Source organism: Chelon labrosus, assembly GCF_963514085.1.
Source record: "Chelon labrosus genome assembly, chromosome: 18".
NCBI lineage: Eukaryota > Metazoa > Chordata > Actinopteri > Mugiliformes > Mugilidae > Chelon > Chelon labrosus.
The window spans coordinates 10,476,544-10,489,787 of NC_140351.1; the positions used below are offsets into that span (position 1 = coordinate 10,476,544).

The window sequence follows — 13,244 nt, forward strand, 5'->3', positions numbered from 1 at the left end:
CAAAATATTACATTCATGATAAGAGCATTAAATTATAAACGTTACTTGTACTATAAATATGAAAGTGTAGAAGCTGTTTTCGTTCAGGAGGAACAAGAAGGGTAATGGAAATTTAAGTAATGGTAATACCCTCGCAAGTCCTAAATAATTAATGTTTCAATTTCTTTCCAAAATTTGGAATTAAAAAAAATGAAAAAGTCTATTCTGCCAGATGGCCTGTTGCTGTGCTGTGCTGTGCTGTGCTGAAACCTCCTGTCCTGCAGGTGGCAGCAGAGGCAACAGGTCAAAGTGTTACACGCATGCGCTGTTAAAGTATACGTCAGCTTTTCACTCTTTCTTACTAACCACTAGCTGTGTTGAAACTACGTGGCTCTCACTCCTCTTGACTCCCTTCTCACCAGACATCACGCCGAAAACAGGTTCGTTGCTGGCTATTCTTTTCCATAATATATTTTTTCTAGTTCTGTTTCAGAAATGCTACCAACTTAATGGTTAAAACCCGTGGGATTTAATTTGTTTTACTTGTTGGCTTTTAAGCTAGCGTAAGGTTACGTCGACGTAATAGCTAGCTTGTTTTACAGTAACGTTAGCTAAGGATTAAAGTTCATTAAGGTAACATAACTACCTTTAAATCATGTTTCTTAAGAATTACGGTGTATTAGTTTCTTGTTATTGATTAATGTTTTATGGAAGATTATTTTGACGCTATGAAAACCGTGGTTAACTCGGGCTCCTGAAGGCAACGTCAGCACTGAAAATGGTCCAAGCTTTAATACGTTTTTATTTCTGTCCGCAGCCTCATCAACATGGATCAGGTAATGCAGTTCGTTGAGCCCAGCCGGCAGTTCGTCAAAGACTCCGTAAGGCTCGTAAAGAGATGCACAAAACCCGACAGGAAAGGTAGGTTTTCAGGGTTTAATTTGTTTTGCATCTGCCCATTACATAAATCACAGCTTGTCCAGTAACAAATGGTGCATCCACAGAGCACAAGGATCAACATTTTTAATAATAATTATCTTTCTCTGACAGTATTTTCTTTTAATTGATTGATTGTTTCTGCCCTTATTCAGAGTTTCAGAAGATTGCCATGGCCACAGCCATCGGGTTCGCCATCATGGGTTTCATTGGCTTCTTCGTCAAGCTCATCCACATCCCCATCAACAACATCATTGTGTAAGTCAGGCATGCAAACTCCTCACCTTTCGGCGAAATTCGCCGTTTTCAATCCAAATTGGGTGACTTATGTGATTCGTGCAAATCCGAGGAGAAAATATTTGGGGGGGGGGGGGGGGGGGGGGGGTAGCCTACTCGTTGACTTTTATTTTAATATATTTTAATAATATAATAATATAATGTTCTATATACCGTAAATCCTCTAATATTGGCCTGTATTCCATTAGCGGCCGGGTCTCCAACATTTGCCGGTCTCGCTGTCAGCGGAGGTAAATAAAGGCCGGTCATCTCGGCGGGTCAGGGTTTCGGCGGCACGGTGTGGGAGGATCCCCTCAGCGGGACCTCTCCCCGGCGTCGGCCGGCCCCCGCCGGGCGCATTTCCTCCGTGGCGGTGCGCCGCGACCGGCTCTGGGTCGACCTGGAAGTGCTCGGGGCGAAGGTGGCTCGTCGGCTCCGGCCGCGAGCTTTACAGCGACCCCCCGCATCTCACTTGGGGTCCCTGGGGTCGTGGAATCAGTGCTCACTGCGCCCTCTCTCCGTGCGGGGAGGGACGGGTCCCACTCGCTCCCGGCGCGACTGCCGACCGGCAGCGGACTCACTGTCCTCAGTGCGCTCCGACCGCGTCGCGCCGCTCATTTGTTGTTAATATTCTGTATGCATACCATGTTATGGTAACGGTACGTTTTCAATAAATCAACCTAGTATTTTATAGGTTCAAATAGACACAAAATCTTGTTTTTATTCATTCTACTCGTAGTTCGTTTTGCTCAAATAGAAATTAAGGCCTGCCTCTAATTCTGGCCTCCTTCCAATAAAGGCCTGGACCGCGATGTGCTTGAGTAAAATAAAGGCCCAGCAGTGAAATATGCCCTTCAGGCCCGAGGAAAAACAGCCATTGAGCTGTTCAGGCTCAATGGCTCAAAAGTTTTTTTTTTGGTAAAAAATTAGTGAATTTGTAGTCTGTTGTCTTTGTAAATCTCTGTTTACCAAGGGGGGGGGGGGGGGGGGGGGGGGGTGTTCGTGGCCATTTCCCTCTTCACACTCTTCTCACCTTTTTGACCCCTGACCAGTTTGCATGCCTGGTAAGTACAGTTATTTACACAGTAGGTTGTATCACACTGATTCTGTGTCGTTTAAACTAGACGTATGAAATTTCTGTCCTTTTTCTGTCCGGGAAGACTGTCGGGATTCATTTGATCCCATCATCTCACTGACAACTGTGATGACTCTTCATTAAGAGAGGAATTTCTTATTGCTGATTGAATCACTGACCCACGCTCTCATTTTCCTTATCAACTGCTTTTATTGAATATTATCCAAGTATTTCAAAAGTGCATGGTTATAACACAATTTGTCGCAATGTCTCGTATATTCATCTCAATGTAGAAAATACAAATCTTTGTATTTATTTCAACCACTACCATAGTGCCTTTCTTGTTGTAAAAACAAACAGTACCTTGACCCAAAAATAGCAGCACTTATTGAGCATTGTTTTCAATTATCCGACTCCTAACACTGAAGTGCAATATCGGTTGTCGTTTAGAAATATATATGATGAAAGAATTACAATTACAAAGTCATAACATGATCACAAACCGTTTTGTTTTGTCCACGAGTTCTCCAGCAAAAAACAAATGCACATTGTATGAAAGTAATTCTACGATTGCACAAACTCAGCCTTGGAAAAACTCTCGCTGGTAGCAGTGCTCATTTTATACAAACATGTACAAAAAGCAAACGCTGCTTGGGCTGTTATGACAGTTAGGTGTAAACGTGCTGATGGGTATGTGATTCAAAGTCACTGCAGTAATACTGATATGAGTATTTAAAGGAAAATGAATGTTACATAGAAAAATATGGACACATATCTCCGGTTGCTAACTCTGCCTACCTTGTTTTTCTTCTAGTGGTGGTTAAATCGAGATCAAGCAAAAACACAAACTTCACTATCTGGGGACAGGAGACCGTGGTGTTATCGGGCTGGTGTGATGGGGGACTGAAGGGATTGAATTTTTACATTCTGTGCTCAACATTTCTATTTGACTGTGTAAATAAAAAAAACAAGCGGAGACCCAAACACTGATTTGTCCTGTCTACTCAAATACTACTAATACCCCTGCAACATGTATTCAACCTTTGTTTTTTAAATTTTTTTTTATAAACCTTCTCTGACTTTCAGAAGTACAGTATTACATTTGCATTGAAAGGCGTAGGTGATATGAGATGTTAGGAATTACTTGACACATAATGATAAAGACAATGGTAGAATACGATGTTAAAGGCACATACTGGAGGCTTCAATACAGAGCTGATACCTGCACATATGGAGATGAGTATAAGGCAGCATTAAACTTTCAAATGGTTCATTTTAACACTACATGGTGCCAAGGCAATAAGGCAAGATCACAGTATAATACTATAGTACCCATCAGTTTATATCCCTGTCAAAATGACTTCTGTAGTATCAGTATCTTATCATTTGAAAGGATGGCCAAAATGGAATAGAGATGGGGGAAAGAAAATATATTGGCTCTTCAGTGATATTCACATTTTTCTTTTCCACCTAAGCTGATCTTTACTCAAAACACCTTTCAGTGAATATTCTGCTGGAAATGATGTGTATAACTAGGAACTTTGCCATAGATTAGTGACATGTTCACACCAGCTGTTCGCATCGAGATGGATGTACTCGTGTCATTCCCCATTTTTATGGATGCCCATGCTCCAAAGCAGAGGCCTGTCTGTGGTCACAGTTACAGCCTTCCGGGGGGTTCCAGACTCCGTGGGCTCGTAGGTGTTGGAGGTGCTCACCAATACCCCAAACTGCAAGTCCTGATTATCTGGATAGAGAAGACAGACCGAAGAAAATTAGACACAGTAGTAACAAAGTACTAGTGTTTGATACAATGCTTAATGTCTACTTAAAAACTACTTCATGAAGTAATGCATCAAATCCTCGTGTGAGAAGACTGGAGCAGCCTGTGTCCCTGGATAACCAAGGTGAGGTATTCCATGTGACTTTTCATTGTGTCTTGAGCAAAAAAAAAAAAGTTTGGATATAACAAAGTAATCTGAGGCCATACAGGGTCTCTGGCCAGGGCCACAGAAATTCACAAAGGCTATTATGCTCAGGCCGCTGAGAATACTCCCACTTTGTGCTCACTGAAGTACTTACAAATCCTCTGAGATGGGAAGCCTTCAGCCGCCACTAACAGGAGAGGTGACCACTGAGGTGTGGAAGTCACATAAGGTTTTTTTTTTCGTTTGGCTTCCTTTATTATGAAAGGGAGTGAGTGAACTATTTAAGGACAGCATTTAGAAGAGGAAAGTTTTGTGAAGAAGAATTCAGAAAAGATAGTTTTACAAGTGTTTTATACCATGTGTACCGTGTCAACCAAACATAGAATAAAGGAGAAAACACTGACCTCAAGTGGGCAAACTAGCAAACTACAGAATCCACGCACATTGTTATACAAATTATGCCACCTGCTGGTTCTTTATGGAAATACAAGAACTTTGTTGTGAGGGGGTCTTGGCTCAAACTGAGCTATGAAACTCGTGCTCTGGCAATGTCTATCAACTCAGTCTAAGTTACTTAAAGTAATACAAGTGAACATACTTGCTGCAGAAAAATGTCACCTGTGATAGATTTTTCTCATTAGATTACCGTTACTCAGGCATTCATTTAAAAGCGAGGTTATACTATTCTAATCTTGTAGCTATTTTGTATTAATGATTACTTTCACTGTAGATTGACATTTATTCATTTTTTCTAATTTAACTTCTAATGAAAATGGCCAGAAATTGCAAGTATAATCAAAATAGTAAAGCTGTTTTTAGTTAAGTTTCTAATAAAATGTCACGTTTAGTTTTTGAAATGTTTTGTGGGCAGAAAGACAAGTGGTGACTACAACAGTTGGATAAATGTGGTCAAGTAAAAAGTACAATATTTAGAAAGTGGCTTGAAAGGAAAAAAACTCAGTACAACTTGCTCGAATTTGTATTTAGTTGAGGGTTGTTAGAGTATCACCTTTATACCTTTGCAGGACATAGACACCTATGTACGTCGCCAACGCAGCTGCGAGCCATTTATACTTGTGCGCTCGTCAGTCTGGCTCATTCTGTAAAACACCAACCAACTGCTAGTTGGCGCTGTGTTTTTTTTGCCAGTCGGGTTAGTTTTTGTTTCTACTTCCTGCTTCACTTTCCACTTCCTGTTTCACTTTCAACAACAGCGACTGAAACTTTTGCAGAAGACCTGTCATGCAAACGTTTGTATCTCCGAACCTCCTCAGTTAACCTTTCCTCGATGTGTTTTATCTTTGCGATCCAAAACAATCAATCTGAAAATTGCGGAGATGGAGAAGCAGCCTGATATACTAAAGCAGAAATACGGCACTACCAAGTGGACCAATCACAGTGGACCAGTCTGCGTAGAGTTCTGCGTTGTCTCTGTAGCGTCTGTGAAATTTACGCAGAAGTATAAGCCGCCTATTAGTGTGGACAAAGAAAACAGGACAGCAGATGTGCCAGATACAAACTTAAACTCCCTACCAGTCAGTTAGAACTGAAGAAGCTTCTGGGATGAGTGGGGAACTGTCTTCAAGAGAATGCAAACAAGTCAAATTGCCTTGAGACTGAGAATCTTTAGTACAATACCTAGTTACACTCCATGTACTTAGTTACACTCCACCTCTGTTGGTTCTCTACGAGAAGGTACGTTGTCCGAAGTACTTGAGCAGAAACCTCTTGCTTTATTTGTTTTATAAACCAAAGATTTTATATTTTACTTCCGTTTGTGAAGCACTGGTATGAAAAGTCCTCTATCATAATTATGTATCATCAGTTTCTGTCAGTATGAGTGGAAAGAACTTATGAAGTTACTGGAATAACAAATTTACAATGTTCTGCCGTATTAAGTAAAACATTCAGCTCTCTAATATATACATAGTTAGAACTTAGTCCATATAGTACTTGACAATTCTTGTGAAGAATTTAGTCATGCAAACTAATAAATCACCGATTATGCTTCAACAAGCCCAAATGACAAAAAATGTGAATTTGCCCGTCACCTTCTCCATTAACAGTTACATTTATTTACGCAGCATTAGCTCTGAACAAGCTGAGCTGACAAGCACCCTGAGAATGGAGCTGTTGGATCGTGTCTAATATGAAAAGGCCATACTCGCCATTGGAGAGTCGCACCGGGGGCTTTCTGGTATTTCTTCACATTTATATGTCACAACTGTCTTGCTGCAACATCTGCAGCAAATTAAACAGTAAATTAATTTCCAACTTTACTTGTCAGCAAATCTGCAAAATTCTCCTTCAATTATGTTCACGTCAGGAAGAAGTGCTGTGGCTTTTGGTTCTGTCAGGCTTTCACCTGTGTGTGTCAGCACTTTCATAAATCAAGATTCTGTAGATGTTTGTTTTTTTTCTTCTACAGCACTCATCTCTCATTTACTTTTACTATTTGATTTGCATGATTGGTGTCAGTGGGCCATAAACAATGTTTGAAAGTGAGTGAAGTGAGGATTAGTGCTGTGAGCACAACAATCCACATCTGAAATGATAAGGGTATGTTTCTTTGTGTCAGTCATTTTCTGCTCTACTCAGAGCAATATGTTTATGTAGAAACAACAGCACAGAAAGCATCTCTGGTGACATTTTAGCATAAAGTGATTTTATTGACACCACCTGTACATCTACTTATTTATGCAATTATCCAATTGGCTAATAAAGTGGCTGCATTGAATAAAGTCCTGTCGATGCAGTTTCGGTTAACACCAAACATCAGAGTCGGGAAATTTGAGATCTCTAGAATTGATTGTTGGTGCGAGATGAGCTGGTTTGAGTACTGCTCATCTGCTGCTGGAATTTTAATGCACCTTATCTCTAGAGCTTTGTCAGCGTGTGCGGAGAAAAAACGTCCAACGAGAGGCAGATATGTGGACGGAAATGCCTTCTTGATCTTAGAGGTCAGAGGACAATGTCCACACTTGTTACAAAAGCAGTAGCTCTGATGACTGTTGTTTACAACTATGGTGAGAAAAGGATCTCTGAATGTGCTGTACCACCAACCTTGAGGCAGACGGGAAAAAAAGTATCCCAGTTCAGTGAAAGTAAATTTTTGCTGAGGTTGCAGATGGTAGGATCAGAATTTCACATCAACAGTATTAATCCATGGACCCAAAATGCCTTGTGTCAACAGATTAGGCCGGTGTAATGGTGTGGGGGGAATGCATTCTTGGCCCCTTGATACCAATCAATCATCGTTTGTATGCCACAGCCTATTTGAGTATTGCTGCTGCTGACCATGTGCATCGTTTTATGGCCACCCGCTGTCTAATGGTTACTTCCAGCATGATAATGCACCATGGCCCAAAGCAAATGGCCTCCCTAGTCACCAGATCGGAAGCAAATAAAACACATTTGGGATGAACTAGAAGATTTGAAAGATGGATTTTCAGTAGCAAAAATCTGTAGACATTATACGAAGCAGTTCATTTCAATGTGGAGCAGAATCTTTAAGGAATATGTCCAGTGTTTTGTGGAATAACTGCTAACACTAATTGAGCAATTCAATATCAATATGACGTTTCTAATAAAGTACCAAGTGAGAATAAGATCCTACAGGTTAAAACTGGAAAGAGAAGTTGCATACAGGTCGGTAGAGTCCAGTAGAACATCCCTATGCAAAGCTATAATAAGCATATTTAATTATATATACTGATCAGGCATTACATTATGACCTATTCATCACCATGTAATATTGTGTAGGTCTCCCTTGTGCCTACAAAACAGTTCTGACTCATAAGAGAATGGACTTCTGAGGGTGTCCTGTGGTTTTTGGCAACAGAATGTTGTTAGTGGGGGCCTTTGGGTCCTATGGGTTGAGGGGAGGGGACCTCTGTAGATAAGGCTTGTTCCAGTGCATCCCACAGATGCTTGATCCGTTTGGGATCTGTGGAATTTGGAGGCCAGGTCAACACCTTGTGCTGTTCTTCATGTTTTTTTTTAGTTGTTCCTAAACCGTTTTTGTGTGTGTGTGTGTCTGTGTTTCATTGCTAAGGGATGAGGGTGTCTGATCTGGTCCAGGTGGGTGGTACGTCTCTAAGTAACATCCACATGAATGTCAGGTCCAGAGGTTACCCAGCAGAACATTGAATTGTCGCAAGATGGTCATTGTTATTCACTTCTCCTGTCATGGTCCTGTCAGTGTTTCTAATGTTGTGGCTGATCGGTGTATGGTTTCATACACCAAGTTTTAACTAAGAATATGATGTTTCTTCTATACACTGAGTGAGTGAGTTTTCATAAACCGAATCATATTTCAAAAGCATTACTTTAAGCAAAATTTTAAACTCATCATTAGGCTGCATGTCTGGGAATATTTAAAGGGACAATTTTCCTCCAGCCTTAAACAACTGGCTGCTAAGACGGCTATGGTGCATCATTAGTACAAAATATCTTAGGTAATCCAATTTTTTGGTGGGCTTTACGCTTTGATGAAAAGAAATCTAATGGCCCACACTTAGACGCACAATTTCTGGCTCTTACAAAGGGAATACAGCCTTTGTATATTATATAGGTCATTTTTATTTTCTTGTGAAATGTAAAGAGATTAGCCATGCTACCTGATGTAAGCAATGCTACACGTCACATATCATCCAGTACATTGGACCCTAGTAGATCAAACCATAACTGTGCATTGTTTCAGCTTCCTTTTGAAGGCTCGGAATAATGGCATTAGCAAATAAGTAAGAGTTTTATGAATGCGTAAAAATAGTTTGGTTCAATCACATCGCGCAAGGGTGAAAATGAACACAAAAGAACAAAGACAAGAGAGAATGAAGCGAATCATTTGTCCACAGGCGCCTGCACGCACATCAAACGGGGACAAAGAGAAATCCTATTCTGCTTCAAAGACTGCCAAACAAGCATGGTATTAGAGCAGCTTGACTCAGAATGAGGGCGGAAAATAAGTTGTATGTGAAGTTGGGTTACTTAATAATTGAGTGAGCACAGAGCCACAGTCTATGCTATGGTTGTATGAGAGTAACGCCTGTGTTGGAGTGCTGGCTTGAACTTTACTCTCTACAGGGTAATGTGTTTCCACCAGCTGGAAAAACTTAAAAAATGTGTCATCGATCATGCACACTTTCTATAGCTGTCTTCAAGAGTCCTGTATAGATTAGGTATAAGATACGTATGCAGTTTTCTGTCAAAGGGGATCAGTTTTGTTATTGTATGTTATTGAAGTGTCTATATTTTTGTCACATCACGTCTTAATGCTGGGCTTGGATTATTTGAAAAGGAGGTGAGATATGTAGAATTTGTTTCATTCTCTGTGGTGGCACCTATGGCAATAATTGTTTTGTGCAGGAAGATGATTAATCAAACATCACTGGCCACATTTACCTGGACTCCAGTATTCAACTGATAATCTGAATAATGTCCAATTTTAAATGCAAATATGTTATGTGATCTCCTCAATCGGCGCAGACTCTGGTGTAATCAGAAGGGATTGTCAATCAGATTGAGAAAGGTGGTGAAAATCCATTCAGTGGTAAATACTGGTGCCTATTTACCATGTAAATGCTTGATCTCTCTGCACATGTTTGCCCCATGAGTGGTAAACATCACTGGACATGATGAGTTTCCAGGAAGGACATAAACATGGAGGTAGTAAAATAGTTATTCAAACAAGTGTTTGGGGGGAAAAAAATGAACAAAGCTACAATTGATGTAGGCAACACCACTGAATACAGGAAATTGTCTTATTGCCAAAAACAAGCTACTTCAGGCAGAACCACTTTGTGCCTCACAGTTGTATAATGAGGAAGGCTTTGAGGCTTCCATGCAAAAAGTAGCCGTGCTTGTGATTTTATGCAGGAATGTCTCCACAGACACCCGTTTCCTATTACTGTAATAAGTTTCAAATCATTTCATCAGTGGGTCAGTCACCTTAGATGGCACATGGTGACTTAACGTTCATTTAAATGGGAAAATCAAATCTTTGATTCACTTCAAAGTCTCTGTGTACTGTTTGAATTAAGGTCCACAGTAAGTGTCCAGGGAATCAGTGGAATAAACAGGGTGATCAGTTATTGAGAGGTGTAATTAACAATGTTACCAGTAGAGGCAGCAGAGCACCACAATAGAAAGCATTAGGAGTCATTCACAACAGGAAGGAAGAGAGGCACCTACATTTACTATCACACAGTATCGCCATCTGTCTGTTTCTCACACACACATCCATTAACAAACCTGCTCACACACTTAAAGACACGCACACATATGCGCATGCAAACTTTCCAAAGCACAAAAGGCTTTCAGATGGCTTCATTAGTAATCCCCTCCTCAAAGCTGATACCGATCAATAATGCCCCCCCCCCCAACCCCATCAAGTGGGGGGGCCAAAATGAGCGTTGCACCCTCCAGTGATAACAATGGAGATGTTTGCTGCCTGTAATTGCATTTCCAGCGCCACAGCCGAAAGGGCCCGTCAGCTGTAAGTAGACCGTATTTACTCAACAAATTACCCAGGAGAGAGGGTGGGCGATGAGAGGAGAGACTCGCAGACACTCGCAAGGCAGTGGACAGGTAGAGAGGAGAATAATAGGTGTTTGGTTTTATTTTTAAAGAGAGAGAGCTGTCGCTGCTTAAATTTTAGAAAAAGACACATTAAAGGTACCGTAGGAAGCATATGAAACACAAGCAGTGAATATCTGTGATCGACTGTAGTTACTAACAGTCAACGTACAAGTGGCCATCTTTTAAAGTACAGGAAGCATTTGATTTATACCCCTTTGTTCAGACCACATTTGAATTGAATTGAGTGAATTCTGAAAAGACACAGAGAGGCTGTTATGATTGAATGACACAAATAGCAAAAGCACTGGAAAGTGCCATCTATTCATTAGTAACCTTTAAATATATGTTGCCCTTGTGGGTGTTGGCAAACTAAATAATGAATAGTGGAGATTTTTCTTTCATTGCTGCAAACAGCAGGACAGTGACATTACTGTGCAAATGGATGCTTTGAGAGTTTGAGTTCTAACCTGAGCTTTTGTGCAATAACTAGCATCAGGGACAGACATGAAGGAATAAATAACTGAACATGTGTGCTCTTGGAGAGCGAGAGCTACTTCACTAATGAGCACATTAGCACAAGTGATCGCTCAGTACACATGTTGAGACACTTTTTGATGCCAGGTGTGAACACATATGCTTAGAGCTGCCCACTTGTGAACTCAGGCCATAGACAGTATAAAGATGGACGGTGGGACAGCTCCTCAAAAGTGAAGCCAAAGCAAGTAGAGCTCCCCCTGGTGACTGGCTGCAGTATAGGTCATAAGCTCCACCCCCTTTATGTTAGTGGATGGGACTTGGACCAAACTAAAACACTAGAGTACACATCAAATAATTTTATGTCAAGGATGGTTTCTGTCGTTTTTGGTAATTAATATAATGCTAATGTATACTCAAGTGTCTATTTCTAATGAGTTTTGTTTTAGTAAGTTTAAATAAATGAGTGCAGTGTATCCAACATTTCTTTGTAATTGTTGGAGGTAGAGCAGAGCGCACTATTTACTAAACAAAAATGTGAGTAAGTCTAGAGGAAGTGTGGTCGGGGTCATCGACAATGTGGCTTCGCATGGCTCCACTCTCGGACCGTACTGTGCAGACTCTGGCTCTAAGTTTGCAAAAATGCAAGGAAGTGAGGATGCGTTGTACCTATTTATATACAGTCTATGTCTGAATCACTCAGGACGCCACGTGTGGCTCCTGCCATTCTGATCTTGAAAAAAAACCTCAGGGTGAATCAAAGCTGCCCATCTAATTTTGCTAGTCATTCGTAATGAAGGATGAAATTGTTCACTGACAGCAAAGTGTGACACCTTTCGGGGGGGAAAACAAAACACTGAGCATCATTTTCTCTTCCCATTACATCTGGATGTGTTTAGCAAGACACGTGTGTCCCCCTTTTAACACGACTTGTCATGGAGAGGCAAATTACACTCATAGTCTGTCAGGGGGTCGATCTTCCACTCCTTCAGACCAGTGTGCTATCAAATTTCATCATGCTTCATGGTGCGACGGAGAAAATCATTTGCTACAAATCGTGTTTGTTCAGTGCCGAGCTGTCCAAATTACTGAAATGAGGTGAGCGTGTGGCAGGGTTTCGCACAATAATGCAGTTCTGAGGACAACATTATATGTGGTTACAATAAACTGACTTTATGGAGGCTATACCTGTTTAAGTTGAGACAAAATAATATGGACATTTCACTTAAGATCCACTGAACAATCTAGGGGAACACACAGAAAACTTTCAGAAGACGAAAGTTGTAAGCTCACATTTGTTTGAAAGTTTTAGATGGATGAGTAGACTTAAATTAATGCACAACTTAATGCACAACTACATTATTCAAGTCGTATCTTACTCTAACAGAATGCAAGAAAACATTTTTAGCTTCGCCGGGAGAACAATTCAGATGCAAAGCTACATGAGAGCCTCTTGAGAGTTTTGTTTGTGCACTAATAAGATCACCAATAAATGGCATTTCAAACATCATTAATCTGGTTCTATTGGGGAATTCAAGCGCAGTATATTATATTGAACTGTAATTTCAATGCAGCAGTCATTCATTTTGTTTTACACCTGACATTCTCCTCATATCTAAGGATATTTATTGGCCGTGACACGAGTTAAAGTGTGCACCAGCAGTGTTGGCAGCATCTGCTGTGCGATGATAGCCGCATGCTTTAAATGCTGCTGGGTTTAAGAGTGTGAGGTGACAAACACTGCTCTGGCTTTAGTTGACCTTCAGATAAGAAAACTCATCTCTGCTGGGGATGTGGCAGCAAATGAGTTGAGAGACAGACAGTGGAGCAAAGTACACCGATCAGCCACAACATTAAAACCACTGACAGGAGAAGTAAATAACATTGACCATCTTGTGACAATACAATGTTCTGTTGGGAAACTTTGACCTGGCATTTGTGTGAATGTTACTTGTAGCACCCACCTAGACCAGACCAGACACCCCCACCCCATAGCA

General features: G+C 40.8%; 2 protein-coding genes across 3 annotated transcripts in view; one reads left to right on the forward strand and one right to left on the reverse strand.

Annotated features, from left to right (window-relative positions):
* Positions 1–310: 310 nt before the first annotated feature.
* sec61g (SEC61 translocon subunit gamma) lies at positions 311–3,252 on the forward strand (the record flags this gene model as incomplete). 2 transcript variants are annotated; one of them, XM_084565992.1, is made up of 3 exons in its annotated part: positions 311–419; positions 797–900; positions 1,071–1,177. In XM_084565992.1, exons 2-3 carry the CDS (start codon positions 807–809, stop codon positions 1,175–1,177), a joined length of 201 nt encoding a protein of 66 aa, XP_084422118.1. In that variant the 5' UTR covers positions 311–419; positions 797–806. The 2 variants fall into 2 exon arrangements, 1 of the variants encoding a protein (XP_084422118.1); XR_014699581.1 differs by lacking the exon at positions 311–419 and adding an exon at positions 3,081–3,252 and having other exon boundaries at positions 862–900; positions 1,071–1,173.
* A 112-nt stretch (positions 3,253–3,364) lies between these two features.
* tpk1 (thiamin pyrophosphokinase 1) overlaps positions 3,365–13,244 on the reverse strand; it is a 72,717-nt gene continuing 62,837 nt past the window's right edge. Inside the window, exon 9 of the mRNA XM_084565991.1 lies at positions 3,365–4,013. Coding sequence (XP_084422117.1) covers positions 3,868–4,013 — 146 coding nt within the window. The 3' untranslated portion in view covers positions 3,365–3,867. The remainder of the gene's footprint in view (positions 4,014–13,244) is intronic.